At 42.5% G+C, this 24,217-nt stretch overlaps 2 protein-coding genes across 5 annotated transcripts in view; one reads left to right on the plus strand and one right to left on the minus strand.

Moving 5' to 3' along the window:
- bcar1 (BCAR1 scaffold protein, Cas family member) overlaps nt 1–9,587 on the plus strand; it is a 92,111-nt gene extending 82,524 nt beyond the window's left edge. For 3 of the 4 annotated variants that reach the window (XM_036003057.1, XM_036003056.1, XM_036003058.1), the window contains exons 4-8: nt 2,895–2,990; nt 3,923–4,297; nt 5,364–6,239; nt 8,032–8,124; nt 8,933–9,587. In XM_036003057.1, the coding sequence (XP_035858950.1) occupies nt 2,895–2,990; nt 3,923–4,297; nt 5,364–6,239; nt 8,032–8,124; nt 8,933–9,463 (1,971 nt within the window). In that variant the 3' untranslated portion in view covers nt 9,464–9,587. The remainder of the gene's footprint in view (nt 1–2,894; nt 2,991–3,922; nt 4,298–5,363; nt 6,240–8,031; nt 8,125–8,932) is intronic. The other variant, XM_031285526.2, reaches the window with a different exon arrangement.
- Nucleotides 9,588–12,389: 2,802 nt separating this feature from the next.
- On the minus strand, nt 12,390–21,451 carry LOC116040205 (C-factor-like). Its single transcript, XM_031285491.2, has 7 exons — nt 21,173–21,451; nt 19,663–19,717; nt 16,798–16,994; nt 13,749–13,800; nt 13,463–13,581; nt 12,741–12,851; nt 12,390–12,620 (listed from the first exon to the last, which is right to left on the minus strand). The coding sequence occupies exons 1-7, from the start codon at nt 21,317–21,319 to the stop codon at nt 12,507–12,509; spliced, it is 795 nt and encodes a 264-aa protein (XP_031141351.1). The 5' UTR covers nt 21,320–21,451; the 3' UTR covers nt 12,390–12,506.
- Nucleotides 21,452–24,217: the final 2,766 nt, after the last annotated feature.

Raw genomic sequence — 24,217 nt, forward strand, 5'->3', positions numbered from 1 at the left:
ATGTGGAGCTGTAATGACAGATAGCTGCTGGGCAATCTGAAAGGTGGAGAATGAACGCTGCGCAACACCGGCCACTTCATCAAAATGTCTGCACACACACACACACACACACACACACTTAGTGTAGGTGTAGAGAGAATGACAGCAAACATCTATTAATATCTGATCAGAAACATAATAAAAAAGAAACAAGCTGATGGACTAACACACAACTGTCCACGAGGTGTAATGACTCTGACTGTCCCGTCTCTGTCCCTGTCTCTGTCTCTGTCCCTGTCCCTGTCCCTGTCCCTGTCCCTGTCCCTGTCTCTGTCTCTATCTCTGTCCCTGTCCCTGTCCCTGTCCCTGTCTCTGTACCTGTCTCTGTCTCTGTCTCTGTCTCTGTCTCTGTCCCTGTCCTGTCTCAGTCTCAGTCTCTGTCTCTGTCCCATCTCTGTCCCAGTCTCAGTCTCAGTCTCAGTCTCTGTCCCGTCTCTGTCTCTGTCTCTGTCTCTGTCCCTGTCCTGTCTCAGTCTCTGTCTCTGTCCCATCTCTGTCTCTGTCTCTGTCTCTGTCTCTGTCTCTGTCTCTGTCTCTGTCCCTGTCCTGTCTCAGTCTCTGTCTCTGTCCCATCTCTGTCCCAGTCTCAGTCTCAGTCTCAGTCTCAGTCTCAGTCTCAGTCTCAGTCTCTGTCTCTGTCTCTGTCAATTAAAGCATCAAAATACTATTTGAGAAAGGTGTGTGTGTGTGTGTGTGTGTGTGTGTGTGTGTGCGTGCGTGCGTGCGTGCGTGCGTGCGTGCGTGTGTGCGTGCGTGCGTGCGTGTGTTAAACTAAAAAGTGGACTTGATAGGACAGGAAGGATGGAGGGAGGAGCGTTAAAAGATGGACATTTCCTCAATAATCTTACTGTCTCATATATGTGACCAAAACCACTCTGGTTTACATTCCCTCCTTTTTCCTCTTCTCCTTTCTGCCATTTCTTCACCTCTCCCTCTTCTTTGTCCTCTCCTCTCTGCCTTCTTTACAAACAGTTTCTTCTTTATTCCCGCTTCTATCTTCCTCTCCTCTTCCCTTCTCTTTATTGCCTTTTTTTCTGTCTCCTCCCTCCTGTTTCCCTTTTCTTTCCCTGACTTTACCCTCCTCCCTCTGTCATCTTTTGCTCCTGTTTCCTTGCTGTTTCCTCTCATTTATTTAATTGTTCTCTTCCCTGCATCGATGTTCTCTTCTTTCTGTACCTCTCACATGCAAAGTCTGATGAGATTCAATCTTAGGTTTTGAATTTGAGTATTGAATGACGAAGCATTTTTCAATACTCGATAAGAGGCAATTCGGTCAGTGCGTAAAAACTATCAAATTCGGTATACTATTAACTAAAGTTTAATTAACTATCAATTTAGTATTTATTAATGATGGTTCATATAAAGTGTGACCAGGTACAGGCCGACCCCATGTATGCTGCATTCTTTTGTCACGTCATATCACTAGATTGCACCGAAACATGTATGTCCACGTGTGTAATTGATGTGTGTAATGTGTGATTGATGTGTGTAACATGTTGATGTGTGTAACATGTTGATGTGTGTAACGTGTGATTGATGTGTGTAACATGTTGATGTGTTTTACGTGTGAATGATGTGTGTAACATGTTGATGTGTTTCATGTGTGATTGATGTGTGTAACATGTTGATGTGTGTAACGTGTGATTGATGTGTGTAACATGTTGATGTGTGTAACGTGTGATTGATGTGTGTAACATGTTGATGTGTGTAACGTGTGATTGATGTGTGTAACATGTTGATGTGTGTAACTGTGATTGATGTGTGTAACTGTGATTGATGTGTGTAACTGTGATTGATGTGTGTAACATGTTGATGTGTGTAACTGTGATTGATGTGTGTAACGTGTGATAGATGTGTGTAATATGTTGATGTATGTAACGTGTAATTGATGTGTGTAACGTGTAATTGATGTGTGTAACATGTTGATGTATGTAACGTGTAATTGATGTGTGTAACATGTTGATGTATGTAACGTGTAATTGATGTATGTAACGTGTTGATGTATGTAATGTGTAATTGATGTATGTAATGTGTGATTGATGTGTGTAACATGTTGATGTGTGTAACGTGTGATTGATGTATGTAACGTGTAATTGATGTGTGTAATATGTTGATGTATGTAACGTGTAATTGATGTGTGTAACGTGTAATTGATGTGTGTAACATGTTGATGTATGTAACGTGTAATTGATGTGTGTAACATGTTGATGTATGTAACGTGTAATTGATGTATGTAACGTGTTGATGTATGTAATGTGTAATTGATGTATGTAATGTGTGATTGATGTGTGTAACATGTTGATGTATGTAACGTGTAATTGATGTGTGTAACGTGTTGATGTATGTAACGTGTAATTGATGTATGTAACGTGTTGATGTATGTAACGTGTAATTGATGTGTGTAACGTGTTGATGTATGTAACGTGTAATTGATGTATGTAACGTGCGATTGATGTGTGTAACATGTTGATGTATGTAACGTGTAATTGATGTGTGTAACATGTTGATGTATGTAACGTGTAATTGATGTATGTAACGTGTAATTGATGTGTGTAACATGTTGATGTATGTAACGTGTAATTGATGTATGTAACGTGTAATTGATGTGTGTAACGTGTAATTGATGTGTGTAACGTGTTGATGTATGTAACGTGTAATTGATGTATGTAACGTGCGATTGATGTGTGTAACATGTTGATGTATGTAACCCGTATTGATGTGTGTAACATGTTGATGTATGTAACCCGTATTGATGTGTGTAACATGTTGATGTATGTTACGTGTGATTGATGTGTGTAACATGTGATTGATGTGTGTAACATGTGATTGATGTGTGTCTTGTTCTCTGTGTTCAGGTGTATGACACTCCTCCCATGGTGGTGAAGGGACCCCCTAGTGGTCGAGATATATATGACATGCCAGCAAGCACAGACAAGAACACACAGCAGACGGTGAGCTGACGGTGTTTTTATGTTTCACACATACGCAACATATGCTGTGTGTGTGTGTGTGTGTGTGTGTGCGCGCGCGTGCGTGTGTGTGTGTTTGCGTGTGCATATGCATGTTTGCATGTGTGTGTGTACAGCATGCTGTATCCTTACTGCCATGTTCAAAAATATTATATAAATCAGTGGTCAAGGGTGCTTTAACTTTTAAACGTTTATAAAGCTTTAAATATCTCGCTCTTCCATACATCAGTCATTTTCTCTTGCGTCTCTTTTAAATGTCCCTTATGTGTCCCATAAAAATACCCCCACATCATCACATACCCTTCACCATACCTAGAGATTGGCATGGTTTGATTTCAGTTAGCCTAATAGCTAACTGAGATAAGATCCATATCAATGCAAATCAAACCAGCTATTAGGCTAACTGAAATAAAACCATGCCAATCTCTAGGTATGTGAAGGGTATGTGATGATGTGGGGCTATTTTAATTCCAAAGGCCAAGGGAACTTTGTCAGGATGCATGGTATCCTGGATCCATAAAATAACTGGTCTTTAAAAATAAAAATCTGCCTTCCTCTATGGGAATTTAACATAGGGGTATGTATAATTATGGCCCCTGTATTTTAAGGAAGAACATTTATTTATTTACAATACATTATTCATTCACACAAAAAATTGGTGTCCTTAAAAGGTCGGATTTTTCCTCATTTTTTTAATTAAGGCATTAAGATCAATTTCCAAAAGATGATTTTTTTATTCCTCTTTTTAGTCAACTTTAGCATGGGTATGAATACTTATGAGCAGCACTATATATATATATATATGTATGTATATATATATATATATATATATATATGTATGTATGTATGTGTGTGTGTTTTAATTGTGTTCTGCATGTTTGCATGAACATTTCTCTCCCTCTCTCTCTCTTCAGGTCTACGACTTCCCGCCGTCTGTCAGTAAAGACGTCCCAGATGCTCAGCCAATCAGAGAGGAGACCTACGACGTACCGCCCCACTTTGCCAAACTCAAGCCGGCCCCCGCCCCGCACAACAACCTCAACGACGACGACGACGAGCCGCCCATCCCCGAGGACGTGTATGATGTGCCGCCCCCCATCCTGACTGACAAGCATTACCGCGGCAACAGGGGCGGAGTCAGCCAGGCCCCCCAGGAGATTTACGACATCCCAGCCAGCCTGCGGACCGGAGGGCACCCCCCCGCCCACGACGTCTACGACTTCCCCCGGGAGCGAGAGGAGAAAGGAGGAGACAGGGGGGATCACTACATCTACGATGTCCCACCCCAGGTAGGACACTTACAGAGACAGTCCCACATTCTTTCCCACTGAACCAGAGATCTTCAACAGGGTCAACTCAGAGTTACTGCATGGGGGCCACCAAATGATTTTTTCAAAAATTTTTATTTCTTAACATGAATCCAACATATTATTACCAAATATAAATCAGCCTATTTGTGAAAACAAAACAATGAATGATATGCTCACTGGCCTATAGGTAAGGTAGTCACTAAGAAAGCCACCCACAGATATAGGTAATCCTAATGTTTAAAGCTTTAGTGCGTAACTTTTTTATAATAATTAACGTCTGTTACATTCAAGCCATTGCCAAGTAAGTTGCTACAAAGCTAATTAAGACTATCAACTCCACACAACTCTCTCTGAATTTCTCAGTATGGCTATGTTCAGAAAATGGTGTCGTCCGGCGACTTTTGCGCGCAGAAAATCGAACGAAAATAATGACCTCTTCTTTTTGACAGAGATTGTGATCATTTTGTGACATGTTTTCCGTTACGATAATTCCAACGAATACTTCTCATCATAGTTTGTACTGACGAGGTGAACACTGCTATCGTAGTAAAAAGACAGCAAACAGTGGGAAACTGCTAGATGAGCTTACTTAAAGGAACACGCCGACTTATTGGGACTTTAGCTTATTCACTGTAACCCCCAGAGTTAGACAAGTCCATACATACCCTTCTCATCTCCTTGTGTTTTGTAACTCTGTCTGACGCACCCACCGCTAGCCTAGCTTAGCACAGATCCTGGAGGTAACCGGCTCCATCTAGCCTACTGCTCGCAATAAGTGACAAAATAATGCCAACATTTTCCTATTTACATGTTGTGATTTGTATAGTCACAGGGTGTACAAATAACAAGGTCACATGACACACAGCCATCTTCTATCCGTATACATACTTGTAACTATATTCTCAGAAGGCGAAGCACTGCTACTTGGGCGGAGTGATCTGCTCGCAGCACCTGAAAAGCCCGGTGGTGAGGAGCAGAGAGTAACAACGGTGCTTTTCAGGTGCTGCGCTAATCACTCCGCCCTCCACTGATCCGTGTCTTTCAGGTTGTGCGGGACGCCCAGTCCACCAGTGAGGACCTCACCTTGTCCTTCAAGCGGCTGTCTGCCTCGAGCACAGGAAGCACCCGGAGCAACCACTCGGCTTCCTCCTTAGACATGGTCCCTGTCCGCGACACCTCCTCCTCCTCCTCCACCCTTCCTGCCCCGGGGAAGCCCCTGGTCTTGGACTTGGAGCAGGCCATGGAGCGTCTGTCTCGCCTCCAGCAAGCCGTTGAGTCCAGCGTGTCCCTCATGATGTCCTTCATCACAGGTAACTGGAGAAGCCCTGCTCACCTGGAAGGGAACCTCCCGGCCATTCATCAAGCGGCTGACCGGGTGCGCTCCACTGTCCGGGACTTCCTGGAATTTGCACGGGGCGCTGTGGCCAACTCAGCCCAGGCCACAGACCGCTCTCTGCAGGCCAAGCTAGGCCGCCAGGTGGGCAAGATGGAGGAGGTCTTCCAGAGTTTGATTCTAAACAGTCAGGGTTTAGACGCCGTTTCCTGGTCGCACGCCGCGCTCACGGCGCCGCCGGCGGGAGGGGACGACTTAGACCGGCTGATCATGACGGCACGCGGCATCCCCGACGACGCCAAGCAGCTCGCCTCCTTCCTCCACGGCAACGCCTCGCTGCTCTTCAAACGGACCCGGCAGCAGCAGCAGCAGCAGCTGCCCCTTCCTCCAATCCCAGGGGATGTCAGCGGTCACATGACAGGATCAGGAAGTGGGAGCTATCAGGGAGGGGAGAGGGTTCACATTCAGTCACGGCCCCTCCCCTCTCCGCCAAAGTTTACAGCTGCAGAGGAAGAGGAAGGCGTAGACAGGCCGTATGGGAGCACAGAGGAAGGCTGGATGGAGGACTATGACTACGTACATCTGCAGGTACACACACACACACACACACACACACACACACACACACACACACACACACACTTCTTTATATCTGTTGCTGTTGCTGTATTATGATATAAGTTTCTAGTCACTTATTGACTTCAGTCAGGACACTCTTATCATGGTTTAAACATGTTTAAACTCACTTTAGTTTGGCTGTGTGACTCAGGTGATGCTCTGCAACAAATCTGATCCAGCATCACACACACCCAGTAGGGTCGTTTGGGTTTTTTCCATACCGGTGCTAAAACGATACTTTTAAAACAGTGCCGGTGCCTAAACAGTGCCTGAAAGATTTAAAAAAATATATGTATTTAAAAAAGAAAAAAATAGCACTAAACGACAGTCGGCAACATTTAAGAACGGCTTGTTTATTGCTAAGGCCATATAGATAGATAGATAGATAGATAGATAGATAGATAGATAGATAGATAGATAGATAGATAGATAGAGATACTTTATTTATCCCGAACAATAGCTTATACACAACATACATACACATAGGCACACAGACATATGACATATGACATCCACGCACACATACTACAAAAATACAAAGAAAGACATCAATAGTGTGCCCTTACAGTAAAGTTTGGTTGTAGCATGTTTAAAGGAGCGGTGTGGAAAAAATGCAGAAAGGTGCAATGGTATCATAGTGCAAGAAAGTGCAAATTCTATATCTATTCAAGTACAATAGGCTACACAATATATCAAAAATAGAATAATCATTACTTAACTATACATAGACACCAGTAAAAGTCTTGAAGAAGAGTTTAAGTTAAAGTTGAAAACTGTCCATACAGACAAAAAGACAGCGTGGTGTATTGACCATACAGGGAAGCTAGCAAAATGGGCAGGTGGCTAATATAGCCAGTAAGGGAGTCAAACAGTGCCAATCAGTCCAGTCCAGGGTAGTCCAGGGTAGTTTACGTGTATGTATAAAGGCACCCAGATGAAGGCATGGTACAAAGGGACATTGTGCAGAGCAGACTTAATATGGTCAAAATTAAATGATGTATTAAAAATGTAATAACAATAACTTATAACTGAATTCTAATTCTAGTTTGTCACCACTAGAGGGAGACAGAGACTGTGTGCTGCTTGTGATCCTGCTGATTTAAAGTGCTCATATTCTGCTTTTTGGCTTTTTCCCTTTCCTTTATTGTGTTATATATCTTTTTATGCACGTTATAGGTTTACAAAGTGAAAAAGACCAAAGTCCCCCCCAAAGGGACTTACCATCTCCAACAGAAAACACTGTTCACAAACTGCTCCAAACAGCTCTATTGTAGTCCAGCCTTTACTTCAGAGACAAACGTGGTCACTTTGGAACACACGTTATAATGCTCTCCTAGCTGCTAGCATGGCACGCCCTCATACTCTGCTTCTGACTGGCTAGTAGTCCTTACCTAGGTACTGTCAGGGCACGCCCTCATACTCTGCTTCTGACTGGCTAGTAGTCCTTACCTAGGTACTGTCAGGGCACACCCTCATACTCTACTTCTGACTGGCTAGTAGTCCTTACCTAGGTACTGTCAGGGCACACCCTCATACTCTACTTCTGACTGGCTGGTAGTCCTTACCTAGGTACTGCACATGTGTGACTCCCAACAAAGATGGAACAGAAGTGAGAGGTCTCACTCTGTAGCTAAAACAGAGAGCTCAACACACTTTTATGAACAATTAGGAACCTGAAAATGAGCATAATATGAGCATTTTATATAGACGTGTGTGTGTGTACAAGTGGTGTAACAACTGTGTCTGTGTGCTGATCCGTCAGGGAAAAGAAGAGTTTGAGAAGAACCAAAAACAGCTGCTGGAGAAGGGCAACATCAACAGACACAAGACACAACTGGAACATCAACAGGTACCTGTCTGTCAAGTCAAGTTTTTATATATATACAGAAGTTATCTAATGACACTTTTCATACAGAGCAGGTCTACACCACAATCTGCAATTCTTTCATTTTTCTGCTGCGACATTCATGTCGCAGCAGGAGCGGTGTGCGGGACTTTCCTTTTTACCAAGTCTGTGATATTTTCCAACGCACCTGCGCAGAAGAAGTGTTTAGCCTTTATTGTCATTGTATGTGGTAACATACAACGAGATTTGGAGAGCTCTTCAATCAGTGAAGATCAGTTTAATAATACAAAACAAACCAAGACATCACATACATTCAGGGCATAACATTTTAAGTAATCGATATGTAAATAAAAGAATAGCAAGAGGAGGCAGTAAAATAAGATGTCAAGTACATTTTATATTTAAAAGATGTTTCATGTTGTAAGGTATGATTGCTTGCAGGAATTAAGAGATGGGATGGCCCAGGGGTCTTAGCAGATGGGGCTCTGTAGTCTGATTTGTGTCAGCTTAGGGGTCTTCCACATGTTTGGGAACCACTGCTCTTTAAATGGCAAGAAATAGTGACAGAAGCACATGAGGGGTGTGCCAGTGCCACATCATGGCATTCACGATTATACGGGTATTATTTTTAACATCAATTCATATGGTGAATATGGCAATATTCTGACTTGTTGACATAATTGCCTGTTTACTTTTTCCAGCTGTTAAGATGTGCACCTTGTTGTACTATTTATATTTCATACAGAATCTGAAGTACGGTTTTTAATTTTTTGTATTAGTATTAACTGTCTTCTTCCTCCTCCTCCTCTCCTTCCAGATTAAACAGTTTGAGCGGCTGGAGCAGGAAGTCAGCCGGCCAATCAACAACGACATGACGGGCTGGGTCCCCGTGGCCAACCAGCAGGCCCCCAATGGCTCCGGAGGCCCCGCCTCCTCCAAGCTGTGCCATGGTGACCGCCAGCTGCTCCTCTTCTACCAGGAGCAGTGCGAGCAGAACGTCACCACGGTGACCAACGCCATCGACGCCTTCTTCACCGCCGTCAGCTCCAACCAGCCGCCCAAGATCTTCGTGGCGCACAGCAAGTTCGTCATCCTCAGCGCACACAAGCTGGTGTTCATCGGCGACACGCTGTCACGCCAGGCCAAGTCGCCGGAGGTACGGGGCCGCGTGGCACAGAGCAGCAACGCGCTCTGCGAGAAACTCAAAGACATCGTGATCAGCACCAAGACGGCTGCGCTGCAGTACCCCTCCCCCGGCGCGGCGCGGGAGATGACTGAGAGGGTTAGGGAGCTGGCAGGCTGCACGCAGCACTTCAGGATGGTGCTGGGACAGCTGCTGGTGATGTAGGGAGGGTGGGGGGGTGGGGGTGGGGGGGAACCAAACAGTGACACAAACTGAGATGTCCCAGGAATACCATGGATGTATAAAAAAAAAACAAAAAACTGGATACAGCGTTCGAGGCGGGGCCCCGTTCATTCCTATGAAAGTTGCTCAGTGGAGCATGAAGCCAAAAAAGTTCCCCCTTCCGGGTCTAAAATGACCTGGATGGTCCTCACTGTGCGGCCCATAGAGCAGGCGCACTGCAGACCTCTGCTGGCTGAGCCGGCTACTTCCGGTTTAGCACTAATTTGAATGGCGATTAAAGCAACACTAGGTAACTTTTCCCGCTTCGGTCCCCCTACAGGTTGGAAGTGGAATTGTCCATTACATTACATTATGCAAGTTTGCCAGATCGGGTAGCGGACAATGTAATGTAATGGTCAATTCCGCTTCCAACCTGTAGAGGGACCGAAGCGGGAAAAGTTACCTACTGTTGCTTTAAATGATTTAATCGTGCGGCTTTTCCAAATGTAATCGGGGCCGAATGGATCAAATTCTTATAGTGAAACGAGTCATTTTGCGATGGTTGTGTCTTAAAAAATTCTCTCCACTGATTTACAAACGTCTCTGTCTCCATGTAAGTCCATGGGGAAAACAAATGTCTTTTTGGGCTCCATGGCATCACGTGTCGGACACAGAAGTTGCAATTCCAGCGTTTGCCTGCTATGTCAAATTGGCTTCAAAGCCCGGCGCACGTTCTGGGGGCCTGAGGAGCACGGGGCAGTACGTCCTGCCTGTAAGAAGGGGTGGGGGACCGTGTGCGCCCCTGCAGCCCGGTGGGGGGGTACCTGGAGCGCTGAGTGCTGCAGGAAACCCTGTCCCCCCTGTCATCCATCCTCTGCTCCCCCCCTACCTCACCTTCCACTGGGACCATCCTTCCCTTATCCCTCCTTCCTCTGCGGGCTTTTTATTCTCGACAAGACTAAAAGGAACATTTTATCTTCAGTGGGCTGGGCCAATGGTTGTAAAATAATCATTGTAAATATTTAAGTTACCTATTTAGTCAGAAAACCGGAAAGAAAAAAGACTTCCAGTATATAAATATAAATATATGTTTGTTTGTTTTTTGAGAGAAAGAAAAGGTGAAAACGTGAGTGTAGTTTTTAGACATTATCAATAATTGTTATTATTATTATTATTATTGCTATACCGTATAATTCTGGCTCTGATTCTTGATCCGTGTATCATTATTGTTATGGATGTGTAAATTCCAGATGATATGTATGACCGTATGTTGTTGTACATCTATGCTCTTCTCCATCCCTGACAAAAGGCACACTTTCCAAAAAGCACTGGAGCACACAGCCATCTTTAAACCTCACCGGATGACAGACCGACTCTTCCTCATGCTGCCATGTTGCCTGTGTGTTGGAGCAGTATGTTACCGCCAATGATTTCAATCCGGCAACAAGAGATGTCCATGCATAACTGTACAGTTATTAAAGATGATTCAGTGCCCTCTCAGTGGCTTTTTTGGGAAAACTATATGTAGGTTGTTTTGTAAGACGCATGTATTAGAGAAAAGGAGTGTAAAAGGTTAAACACTAGAAATGAAATTAAACCTTCTTTCTTCTTTTCTCTGACACTGTGATATTCTTTGAAATATTCAAGAACAACATGGGGCTGGGTTAGCTCAGTTGGTAGAGCAGGCGCACATATATAGAGGTTTACTCCTTGATGCAGAGGTCGTGGGTTCGACGCCGACCTATGGCCCTATGCTGCATGTCATTCCCCTTCTCTCTCCTGTTTTATGTCTTCATCTGTCCTGTGGAAATAAAGGCCTAAAATGCCCCAAAAAATTATCTTAAAAGAAAGATTCAAGAACGATGCTGAAATGTGAGTTGCATAGGAATCACCTGAAGACGTGTTGCAGGGCGTTTGCACAGGCGTCCACATTTCCTAACCCTGAAACTGTCTTTGTACAGTGGATCTATAATAATGAATCCATAAATCGAGTTACGTAATGTTTAATATCTCTGCATCGCTTCAAGCCAGTGTTGTTCTGATTGTTTAGCATGAAAAGCTAACATCTGGGCCTCTCCAAAGAGGTCCTGTGTGTGATCGTAGGCCTTCCAGAAGCTGTGTCATCCGGCCTGGAACTGCACTTTCTTTTCGGAGACTTTGCACAATAAGTCCAGAACGATGAATCCACAGCTGAACAGCAAGTATTCATCTGTTTGTACACAGCATAAACTGAACAGACCAGCAAAGCACAAACCAACACTTCCTCCCTTCTTCCATTTTAATTAGGAAAATGAATTTGCGTATCATTGCATTGTTATGCATTTTTTACTCAATAAAAACAGGTCAGCAACCCATTTGGCAGCAACTTTGGGGAAGACTGTCCTAACCTAGTCTATATCCACAACGTTGCACTTCCAGGATTGCTCTGTTGCCGCCGGATATTCCACCGGCTGTCCGTCACCTTCCTCTTTCTTTGTGTTGGCGTTCTAAACTCTGGTGGATTTCTGAGGACTATGGTTAACTGCTCCTCAGATCTCTGCAGGGTCAATCCAGACAGCTAGCTAGACTATCTGTCCAATCTGAGGTTTCTGTTGCACGACTAAAACAACTTTTGAACGTACACGTTCCACCAAAACAAGTTCCTTCCCGAGGCTATTTTGCAGCAGCAAGTTGTATTTTCCTTTTAATAAAGTCTTGAGTGCAGTTCAGTAGTCGTTGCTTGTGACTACAGATTTTCAGCAGAAAGCTTGCATTACGTTCTGGGGCCTGTAAGGATATATCTGCTTCTGCTACATCAGTTTATTTTTTTCTTACATCTCAACTGAATTCTCCATCTTAATGGAAGTGCAGCTGGTTCTGTATAGTAATCACTGATTCAGTTAGAGAGGAAACAGGCTGAACAACTGAGCCTTGAAATCAAAAGACAGCATTTAGCCAAAAAAAAGCTTTTAATTTGACTACCAGATGCCAGACTTTCTTTGTTATTTACTTTTGTATGCAAAAATAACTGGTCGGTATAGGTCTGGCGTGGTTGCCACGGTGACGACTACCAGGGGATTGTGTTGCCCTGCCAGTCCAGAAGCATCCCACAGTCTTTGTTGCTGAGTGAGGACATGGTACTGAGTATGCCTTGCACGCTCTCCAGGGGGGTCAAAGGAGCCTGGGGGAGATGAGACACACAAACACAGACAGAGGGAAGTCACTGATTCATATTTTATCTACCATAGGGGCATTCAAGAGGCCACTGTCGCAGCTTTTTCCCCCCACTACATCACCTCACCTGTTCTCCGCCCATCTGGGTGCGCACCCAGCCAGGGTGGATGGCTGTCACCAGGATGTTGTGACTCTTGAAGTCCTCAGCTTGACAGCGAGTCAGCATGTTTAGTGCTGCCTGAGACCAACAGCACAACAGACACTGTAAAGCTGCTGGGGGTATGTTTGCAAATGTGTGTGTGTTTTTAATGTGCGTGTGTTTTTAATGAGCCTGTCGAAGGAAACTTTCTGTCACTGCTTGGGACAGGCAATAAAACTATGTCTGTCTGTCTGTCTCTGTGTGTGTGTGTGTGTGTGTGTGTGTGTGTGTGTGTGTGTGTGTGTGTGTGTGTGTGTGTGTGTGTGTGTGTGTATCGCTCTATCTATTACAAAGGACAGGAGCTATGTTGCACAAACATTCAGCAATTTAAAAATTCACAAACACTTTAATTGAAGCAGATGATATCCTGTGTTAATGACTGCGTGACTGCAAATTCAACTGTTTTCCTGCTAAATATTGTATTAAAACACATTAGTATTTAGTGTAATAGCAATAGTGTTACCCTACAACCATGACAGCTGGCAGACTAAAACCCAGGATGTCTGGGCCATGCGGGTCAGCCAAGGGGAGACAGACCATGTTTCCAGGGCCTCTGTTTGGGTATTTTCCTATCTCTATTGCTATGCTATTAATTTAAATTGTTTCTTTTTCAAATATCAAATTGTAGATTCAGTGTCAGTCACTAGTACCTTGCTGGTCCTGTAAGGGTACATCTGTGCTATAGCAAAGGTTTCTGGACATTTCTCGATGGAGGAGATGAGCGTGGAAATGTTGATGATGGCCGACCTCCTGCAGGACATTTTATCACCTGAGAGAGACAAAGAGACTTGCATCATGACAAAGGAATAATAATTATAATACTAACTATAATAATAATAATAATAATAATACTAGGAATTTGCAGCATGTCATATATAATATATATGAGTGTTTGTGTGTAAACCACAGTGAGTCAAGCTGTTTCCACTTCATTACCCTCTCCAGTTGACTTCATCTCTGCTGCTCTCTGGAGGAGTGGAAGAAACATCTGAGGAGATATGAAATACTTTATTAATCTGAGTGCAACCATACACGTCGGACAGACAGCAGGTAAGGGAGCTGATGTGGTCTGAATGTTTGAACAATGCCTGTCAGGCTGTAGCTAATCTAACATGTCCAGACCGTCCTCCACAGCGCTGCAGAGGAGGGTCTGGCTAGTCCACACAGCATTCCTGGATGGGAGAAAAACGTACTCTGGTTTATTGGCCTTTCTTTAAGTAGTAGAGAAGTGAAAGAGAGGAAGAGGGAGGTAGAGTTGGGTGAACTTTCATCAGTGTTGATGGCAGATGCTTCATACAGCTATCCACCACCTAGTCCCGCATCGCCAGACCCTCCTCCACAGCGCTGTGGAGGAAGGTCTGGTTAGTCCACACAGCATTCCAGGATTGGAGAAAAACATGCTCTGGTTTATTGGCATTTCTTTAAACCAATCACAATCGTCATGCGCCGGACGGAGCCACGGTGCCTCTGCTAAATAGTCTCAGGAAGGAACTTGTTTTGGTGGAACATGTGTACGTTCAAAAGTAGTTTTAGTCGTGCAACAGAAAACTCAGATTGGACAGATAGTCTAGCTAGCTGTCTGGATTTACCCTGCAGAGATCTGAGGAGCAGTTAACCATAGTCCTCACAAATCCACCAGAGGTTAGAACGCCAACACAAAGAAAGAGGAAGGGGACGGACATCCGGCCAAAAAGAAGGACATCCGGTGGAATTTCCGGCAGTACCGGTGCAATCCCGGAAATGAAACCTTGTCGATATACACTACGCTGTAACTGATACATCTGAATTTATGAACCATCTGTGCCTGAAATGGGCCAGTACTCAGCAGTACTTAGTACAGGCACTTTCCACATGAGTACCTTACTTCTAATTGTTATTAACAATATTATTATTGGCTGATATTATAGACTGTATATATATCCTTATCCATGCAAGATGAACAGATACAGATTGCATGACAATAACAGACATGAATGGGGTCTTGGTTTTGTCTCTTTGCTAAAAATGTAAAATGAATAGTGAAAATGCCAGTGTAGAATAAAACAAAACTATGAGGAATATAGATAAAAAATCAGGAAGATACAGAATCTGGAGTGTCAGATGTAAATAGGCTATATACCATGATTTATTGGGGGAAACCAAGCAGTTCTATGTAAAATCAGACATTCAGCACCCTCATATAGGCCGGATGGAATGATCCTTTGTTTCATAAGCACATTTTCAGACTGCGACTTTTGCATGATGCACACACTTATTTCATATTTTGAGTATTTTATCTCATTTCTTGAAAGTTTCTTTTCTATAAAAATGATTTCTTTTAAAATCTCTTTAAATGTGTTCTGTTCCTGTCTTTGTTTTGTTTTTTCTTTAACTGTTTTATATTCTGTTAGTATGTGTAATCAGTCAGTGACGTACATACCTGATGATTGCCAACACCAGACGTGTGCATAGGCAATGTTGTGGTCAGATGTTGCAAGAAAACGCAGCAGTTCCAACTTTTCATCCCCTGGGGCCTCATTTATAAAACCTGTTACGCAAGAAAAAGTTGCGTGAAGCAGGGTGAAATTTGCCATCGCAACATTCCTCGCAAAAGTCGGGATTTATAAAGAATTCCCAAGCGTAAAAATGTGCCCAGTTTTCCGCAACCTTTTGACCATGCGTGTGATCGTGTGTAATGCTCCCAAGGTTTTGTAGACTGCGTTTTAGTGAACTCCGATGGTATCCCCGTTTTCCGAACCCAACCCAGTTTTTGTTTTCCTGAACCCAACAATCCCGTTCTTTCCAAGCCGACCCAGAGCCGGTCGCGGCGCCCGGCGAGGGGCTGCCAGCAACGGGGAGAGGCAGGGGATCCGCCCACACCGTGCAGCGGACGCTAAAGGAGACTTTTAGCGTCAATAAGAACGACAAAGGCACCTGAGTGAGAATCTGTTGATGTGAGCACACTCAAAATTGTAATAATAAAGAAAACTTATGCTATTTATTATTTCTTGTAACTCAAACGCATTGGCCTTGGCTCATTTTCTGTGAAGAACATAACAAATAACTTATTTTCAATAACTGCACACGGTACACCCCCCCTAGACATAACTATTACATATGAGGTGTTCGGGTCTACTGGACCCGAGTGTAATAATTGTAGGTGCTATGAAACTTAACAGTGTCCTCCTCCTAACTGGGCCTGCTGTGTGTGTGTGTGTGTGTGTGTGTGTGTGTGTGTGTGTGTGTGTGTGTGTGTGTGTGTGTGTGTCTGTGCGTCTGTATGTGGGTGTGTCTGAGTGTAGGTGTCTGTGTGCGGGAATGTTGTCTTTCTGCACCTGCTTTTCCCACACAAAATTACAAAATTGTTACATTTCAAGCACTTTCACCTGTTCTGATTACGTTCTAAGAAATAAGCACCAATAATGATCAAAAATCTTGTTTCTATTTTTTACCTTTTTAATAATTTAATTTCCTTGTTTTCCTCACAAAAAACGAAAATGATCATATGATCGTAAATGTGTTCTCACAGAGGTAAATTGCAAATATGAACCATGAATGATGTATGTATCATTGGTAATTGAGCTAAATCTGTTAAGTATTAAGGCTGTGTAACAAAAACATGAACACCTTACAAGGGTTAAGGCTTCCAAACAGGAGTTAGTTTGGATGTTCTACCTCTGTTAGGAGCACCTCGATCTCACAATCACTGAATCATGTTTTTTTCCCCATTTTTCCGTTTCGTGACTGGTGATCAAGGGCTCCTTTCAAGGCTGGAATATTCATTGATTGATTAACATGGACCTTATTAGGACAAATATGGGACGACCATGGGAGGAGCGTGAGGCTCGTGCAGTACAGCATAAGGTAACGAAATTTTTCAGAATAGAATCTACGCACAGTTTTATAAATGAGACCCCAGAACATGCTGACATATCTGTTTCTGTCTATGTACCTGCATCAGCGTGTGTCTGAGTGTGCACACTGAGCACAGAGAAGACAAACCAACCTTTGCAAGGAGAAATGGTCCGACCACATTGGTTTCGTACACCTCCATCATGTCCTCTTTCCCGGTGGCAGATAACGGTGCCGGTGTCTGCGGTTTGTTGATAGCAGCGTTGTTGATGACGAGGTTCAGCGAACCATCCCCGATCTGCTCCTTCACAGCCCGGACCGCAGCCGAGATACTGTCCTCTTCTGACATGTCTGCACACACACACACACACACACACACACACACACACACACACACACACACACACACATACATACACAGACACATACACGCACAGACACAGATACACATACACACAAACATACACACAATATAATCAACGTCTGAGCACCTTAATGTGCATTATTACTGATGGAAAAAATGCTGCTGGGTTTACTTTTAGTTATTTAACATTACAAGAAGGAGAACATCAATCATACATAACAAGAAAATATAAAGGATAACAACACAATCCAAGATGTATTTCCATTGTGGTACTTGATGTAAAGAGTTAAGTAACCAATAGACCTCATCAGCTAAATCAATACATTTATATATTGTATTCACCTGATTCTTAAAATGCTTGGCTTGTTCCCACATGGTTGGATGCACTCACTGTTAGCCGCTTTTATCAGAAGCATCAGCTAAATGAATGTTATAATAATTCTTTTGTTTCGACACATCGTTCAGGTTTGTCACATGTCCTCTATTGTGCCTACAAACTGAAGGTAACTGTGGTGAGCACACCTTGGGTAAGGTATGATTGTGGTTAGGGAACAAAACCAACTTGTTTGAGGTCAAAGACACGAGCATGAGAAGTGAAAGAGAGGAAGAGGGAGGGAGAGTTGGGTGAACTTCCATCAGTGTTGATGGCAGATGCTTCATACAGCTATCCACCACCTAGTCGCGCATTGCCAGACCGTCCTCCACAGCGCTGTGGAGGAAGGTCTGGCTAGTCCACACAGCATTCCAGGATGGGAGAAAAACGTGCTCTGGTTTATTGGCATTTCTTTAAACCAATCACAATCGTCATGTGCCGGACAGAGCCACGGTGCCTCTTGCAAAATAGTCTCAGGAAGGAACTTCTTTTGGTGGAACGTGTATACGTTCAAAAGTAGTTTTAGTCGTGCAACAGAGAACTCAGATTGGACAGATAGTCTAGCTAGCTGTCTGGATTTACCCTGCAGAGATCTGAGGAGCAGTTAACCATAGTCCTCAAAAATCCACCGGAGTTTAGAACGGCAACACAGAGAAAGAGGAAGGGGACAGACATCCGGCAGAAAATTACGGACATCCGGCGGAATTTCCAGCTACACCTGAACAATCCCAGAAATGAAACGTCGTTGATATAGACTATCCACCACCTGACCTCCGTACTCCTGCAGGGCTGCATTTGTTTGTCTGGTCATAAAAAACTGCATACGGCCATAATCAACCTTGCTTTTTAAGCTGGCAGCTTAAAAAAAGATCATAGTGAGCATAGCCTAAGTTGGCAGTAGCATGTGTGCTTGTTCAGCTTTCAGTTGAACCCAGATTCACAAAAATGGAGCAGAGTATATATGCACAATGTAATATACTGTAACACCGGAGCACCCCAAGGCTGTGTTTTGAGTCCCCTGCTGTACTTCCTCACACACACACACACACACACACACACACACACACACACACACACACAGACAGACTGTGTAGCCACTTTCGACTCCAACACCATCATTACATTTGCTGATGATGACACAGCTGACAGTGTTGGGAGTAACGTGTTACAAAAGTTAAGCAATTACAGTAATGTATTCCTTTTTGCTGTAACACAGTAATATAACGCATTACTAATTAAATCAGTAACTCATGTTACAATGCATTTTAACCCGACATTTAGTGGTGTTAGTAGGAGGTCCTACTGAAAAAGAATATGAGAAATCAACATGAGCTAGTTATTTATTTTTTTTAAAACTTAGATGGGGGGGTGCACTGTAAACTTAGTTCAAACTTCAAAATTTTGAACCATGAACGTGTGCTAGTTTATCTTATTCTGTGTGAAGTTAACTTTAAATTAGCTCATATAATAATGCCCGCTTTTGTTATCTTCGCTGCCATCTTGACTGAAAAATTAAGTGAGCTTCAACTCTTCTCTGTTTGAGAGAAGAGAGGGAGACACGCCTGGGGGAGATCTGCACTTTTCTAGTTGTGTCATGCAAACAAAAGGCTAGGTGGATGTGCTGATACGCTGGGTAAACACAGGCTTGGCTTTTCAGTGTTTGCTGCTAAGAACTGAGCACCCAGTGCTTCATGTTCAAACTGCAGAGCATGCTGTCTGTCTGGACTACAAATGGAGTCCACATAACTGCTTTGATTTCACACTGTCTAACTGAATTGGTAATCACAGTACTGTAGCAATCAGATTACAACCCATACTGAATGCTCCTTGAATGCATTTACACTTCCTTTTTCTTAAAAATCAGATAGCTTTCCAATCCGCCCCATCAAGTGCATGACGCACGAACTAGCATTACAGCAACACTGTGCTCTCACTTACGGGAGAGTAGTCAGACAGCTGCTGGGGTGTGACAGTTGATCAACAAACATGTCAATGAAACTGGAAGGCAACATTTTTAGCTTTGCAGTTCACAGTGAACTGCAAAGCTATTTGATCGAAAAGCTTAGCGTAAATGCAGCTAAGACAGACTTAAATCCGCTAAGCGCCGCCCAAGATGGTTGTGATTGGTTTAAAGAAATACAAACAAGCCAGAGCATTTTTTCCCTAATCCCAAATCGAGAGCACAAATAAGTATTCACCTCCCGGGCTTTGTAATGTTTCACTTCTATCAGTGTACTGTATATCTAAGTATCTACACTGACATGAGGATGTGTTGTGTTTACCTAGTTTGATTATGGTGATCTTCCCAGGATATTGAGTGGTGAGGTCTCTCAGGGCCTGGAGGGAACAGATGAGGAGACATAGAAAATACAGAACAGACATCAAGTGTTGCATTTTTTTTTAGAATATACTAATCTAATGGAAGAATACATACTACAAGATCAACAATATATAAGCAAGTGCATACAGTATGTGTACATGTCTTAGAAAATGATGCATAAAACATAGAGAATAATTTCAGTTTTATAGAAGGTGCAGCCATTAAACAAATTGCCAATTTATCATTTAGAGTAAGTATTGCATACCCTTCATTAAGTGCTAGGTCAAGGTCAAGGTCAAGGTAATTTTATTTCATAGCCGCAGGTAAAATTGTTTTACAGATAAAAAGAATAATTCGGTGATCCACATAAAAGACATAAAAACATACAACTAATCACGTACAAATTTTACAAGTAAACAAATAGACATCATGACAGACTGCGCCATAACACATACATATCCTCTATCCATATTAACTGTCAAGTACTAAAACTTCTCTCTTATTATTTAGGAATTCAATTGCAGCTGGAACAAAAGTATTCTTACAGCGTCTTGTTTTCCATCTCAAAGCCGCATACCGGCGACCAGACGGAAGTAACTTAAAATCATTCCTTAAGGGATGCGACCGATCACTCAAGACAGCACTTGCTTTCCGGTACAGCTGATTTGTGTAAATATTTCCTAAGTTCCTTTGATTTAATCCTATTATCTTACTTGCCCATCTTACAATTTGGTTTAAGGAGTTTCTGTTCTTCACTGACAGGCTTCCACACCACACCACTATGGAAAATGACATAAAAGATTCAATAAAAGCGAGATAAAACAAAGTCAACATACGTCTGTCAATGTGAAATTTGGCAAGTTTCCTAAGGCAACTCAAACGTTGATGGCCCTTTTTACAGACCATATCACAATTCAACTCAAATGACAGTTTTGAATCTATCACTGTACCAAGATATTTATAACTCTCCACCTGATCCACAGCCTGTCCTTTAATAATCGTGGTGACGTGATCAACAGCGCGTGTTCTAAAATCAATTATCATATCTTTCGTTTTGGTAGTGTTTAACTTTAGATAGGAATCATCGCACCAGGTCACAAAGTCCTCCACAACTGGACCATGGCCAGACTCATCCCCTTGTAGCAGACTCACTATCACTGTATCATCAGCAAACTTAATTAGGACAAAAACAACTTTGTGTATGTGCTATACGATAAGTAGAAATTAATGTGATATAATATTTTTGAATTTTAAGAAACGTATTGCTATATACAAGTGGAAAAATAATCTCTCAGGACTTGGACAAGTCATTTTTCGAGCCACTATTAACAGAAACACAACCTTCATGCTATCCTTCAGTTAATGGTGCTTGGGCATATTAGAAAGTTACGCTTATGTGCATGGGTCTAGGGTCCACACCACATGGAGAAGCTATGAATCAGTTTAAACGCTCGTGTGTGTGTGTGTCTTACCTCAGCCCTGGTTCCGTCCGGCGCTCTGCAGCAGGCATATATGTGAGCCTCCCCTCCTGTTCTCTCTGCCAGCTGTTTGACCAGTTCCAAACCAATGCCTCTGTTTGTCCCAGTCACTAAAATGTTGCCTTCCAGTTTCATTGACATGTTTGTTGATCAACTGTCACACCCCAGCAGCTGTCTGACTACTCTCCCGCAACAGTGACTGAACATACAGTAAGTGAGAGCACAGTGTTGCTGTAATGCTAGTGCGTACGTGCGTCATGCACTTAATATAGGTGTGTACTCAAGAAGGCAGGAGGAAGCCTTCCACCTTGTGTACAGTATGTGCTTTGTCATCTGTTGCACATATAGATAACTTTGGACCAACTTTGCCTTACTTTCCATTATACTGTATATCCAGTCTTCTTATCAGCCAGCCAGCACCAGTCCCTGTTTAACTTTCAGTGACTTTAGCCTCCAGTACTTTATTTCTGTCTGACTTTCAACAGAGATTGATTCAAACCAAAAGCTGCCAACCTCTGTCATAACATTGACATTTGCTTGGCTGTTTGTGCGTATTTAGTTAAGCAACACTTCAGAAATCTTGTAATTCAAGGTGTGCAAGATTCCATTCACCATACACCACCAGGAGGGGAGTTTGATATTCTCCTCAGAGAGAATTAGTAAACTTGTGATGATGCCAAGAATGAGAATATGTGGAAAGTGTGTGGTTAACCGCAGCTGCAGAAACATGAAGTTACCACACTGCCAGAAACTAAAGAATTCTGCCTCTTCCTGTCTACGGACAGACAGACAGACAGACAGACAGACAGACAGACAGACAGACAGAATGCCCTGAAGCCTCTCGCAACACTAGCAAAAAGCAGTAGTGATGTTATCTTTGTGAACGATCCCATTCTTTACAACGGCTCTTTGGTACGAACTAAGGGAACCTAAGGTCGTTCTTGGTGTTACATTATACTTGTTTTTTATTGTGCCAATTAAAGGTTATATAATATGTTGTAGAATAAAGAGTTGCATGGACTGCATTCAAGGCAAGGCAGCTTAACCTCTGTATGATAAAGCGGAAGAATATGGAGTCACTTTGTGACACCTTTACAATGCAGATAATTAACATGAGGTCTAGGCAGCGGTGGAAGAAGTATCCAGATCCTTTACTTAAGTAAAAGTACTAATACCACACTGTACAAATATTCTGTTACAGTAAAAATCCTGCATTGAAAATGTTACTTAAGTAAGTATCATCAGGAAAATGTAATTAAAGTATTAAAAATAAAGAATTTATTTTAGAAAGTGGAAAGGATCCAGTTGTGTGTTTAATGGTCTAATCATTACAGCTGGACTTGTAGGCCGTTATATATTGTTGGCTACTTTCATTTATAACAAAAAAAAATCTGATTTTATAAACTACATGTGTTTTGTGTGCAGTAATTTTAATGTGTAAAGTAACTAAAGCTGTCAGATGAATGTAGTGGAGTAAAAAGTACAATATTTCTCTCTGAAATGTAGTGGAGTAGAAGTAGAAAGTGGCATGAAAAGAAAAGACTCAAGTAAAGTACAAGTACCTCAACATTTGTACTGAAGTACAGTACTGGAGTAAATGTACTTAGTTACATTCCACCACTGGGTCTGTCAACATGAGTAATCTAGTGCTGATAACCTAGTCCCCACATATGCATAATGAAATTCTATTGTTTGGATGTCTAAATCTCCTGTCCTGCCTGTTTGTGCCACTTGTGCTATGCCTACGAAGTTGTTGTTACATGGACTGAATGATTAGCTTGTGTGTGTGTGTGTGTGTGGGTGTGCTGGTATTGATGTTGATAATGACAATCTGTTATTGTTTATATGTTGATTTTGTCATTTTTTAAATTTTTACATTTATAGTTAATTTTACTGTACTATTATAATCCTTTTGTCTTTTTAGGTGTGACATTGTACTATCTGTCCAGCGACAGCAGATGTAAAATAGCCTTTTGGCTAATTCTGGCACATTTTACATTTTCATATGTATTATTAGTGTGCATTGTCAGAGAAAAAAAAGAAACAATGAAAGGAACAGAGCTATAATGCGCTGTAACCCCCATCATCTGCTTAATCCAAATGCTCAGTTGTTACAATCTAGTTTTGAACTACATCAAACTGCATCTAAATGGATTATGATTTGTTAAACAGGCTTTAATTTAACAACAATTTGCCAACTTTTCAGTTGAGTTTGACGGGTCACGGGAGATTCGGTATCGGTGGTATTAAAAGTCCCCAAACAGAGGCCACCTGACTACAGCTGAGGCAGGGTGGTTAAATCAAACACTCCTGCATGGGAAGGAGTGGAGGGTTAGAGGCTATATGTACAGTCCTCCTCCTCTTCATTATTTTCCACATCGACCGTGTTGTGTGTGACCTGTGAGTTGATTTACTTTAATGTTGTTTGACTGTCCTTAATGCACACAATTTATGTCCATGTTTTGATTTGTTGTTAATGAGTTTTTGTTTCTCGCTGCAGAGATGCACTCTGCCCACTGAAATAAATGCTCTGCTCTAACTTCCAACTTTTATTCGACATACTATACTATACTTTTTTCGACAAACTATACTATTACTTTTTTCACTTTTTTGACATACTATACTAGACTTTTTTTTACATAGTGAACTAAGACCTTTTCATGACTTTCATTCAACATACTATACTATGATTTGGGGGTGGCAGAAGCTCAGTCCGTAGGGATGTAGCTCTGGAACCGGAGAGTCGCCGGATCCAGTCCCTGTGTGGACCAAGAACGGAGTGTGGACTGATAGCTGGAGAGGTGCTAGATCACCTACTGGGCACTGCCAACGTGCCCTTGAGAAAGGCAGCGAACCCCCAACTGCTTGTGCGCCTGTCCATTTGTGCATGTCCTGTCATGTGTGTATTTCAGGCCTGTCTGTTACTTACAACGGAGTGAAAACATTTAATATCTTCTTGCCGGATGAATGAAGTTTCTTATTCTATATGTATATATACTGTGACTTTTTCATGACTTTTTTGACATATATTATGCCTTT

Source organism: Sander lucioperca, chromosome 7, assembly GCF_008315115.2.
Source record: "Sander lucioperca isolate FBNREF2018 chromosome 7, SLUC_FBN_1.2, whole genome shotgun sequence".
NCBI lineage: Eukaryota > Metazoa > Chordata > Actinopteri > Perciformes > Percidae > Sander > Sander lucioperca.

Coding starts and splice junctions, on each gene's coding strand:
- LOC116040205 (XM_031285491.2), bottom strand. CDS start 21,319: ATGTCAATGAAACTGGAAGGCAACATTTTAGTGACTGGGACAAACAGA. Junction 12,852..13,462: donor ACCCTTACAGGACCAGCAAG/GTACTAGTGACT, acceptor TGTTGGTCTCAG/GCAGCACTAAACATGCTGAC. Junction 12,621..12,740: donor CCCAGATGGGCGGAGAACAG/GTGAGGTGATGT, acceptor CATCTCCCCCAG/GCTCCTTTGACCCCCCTGGA.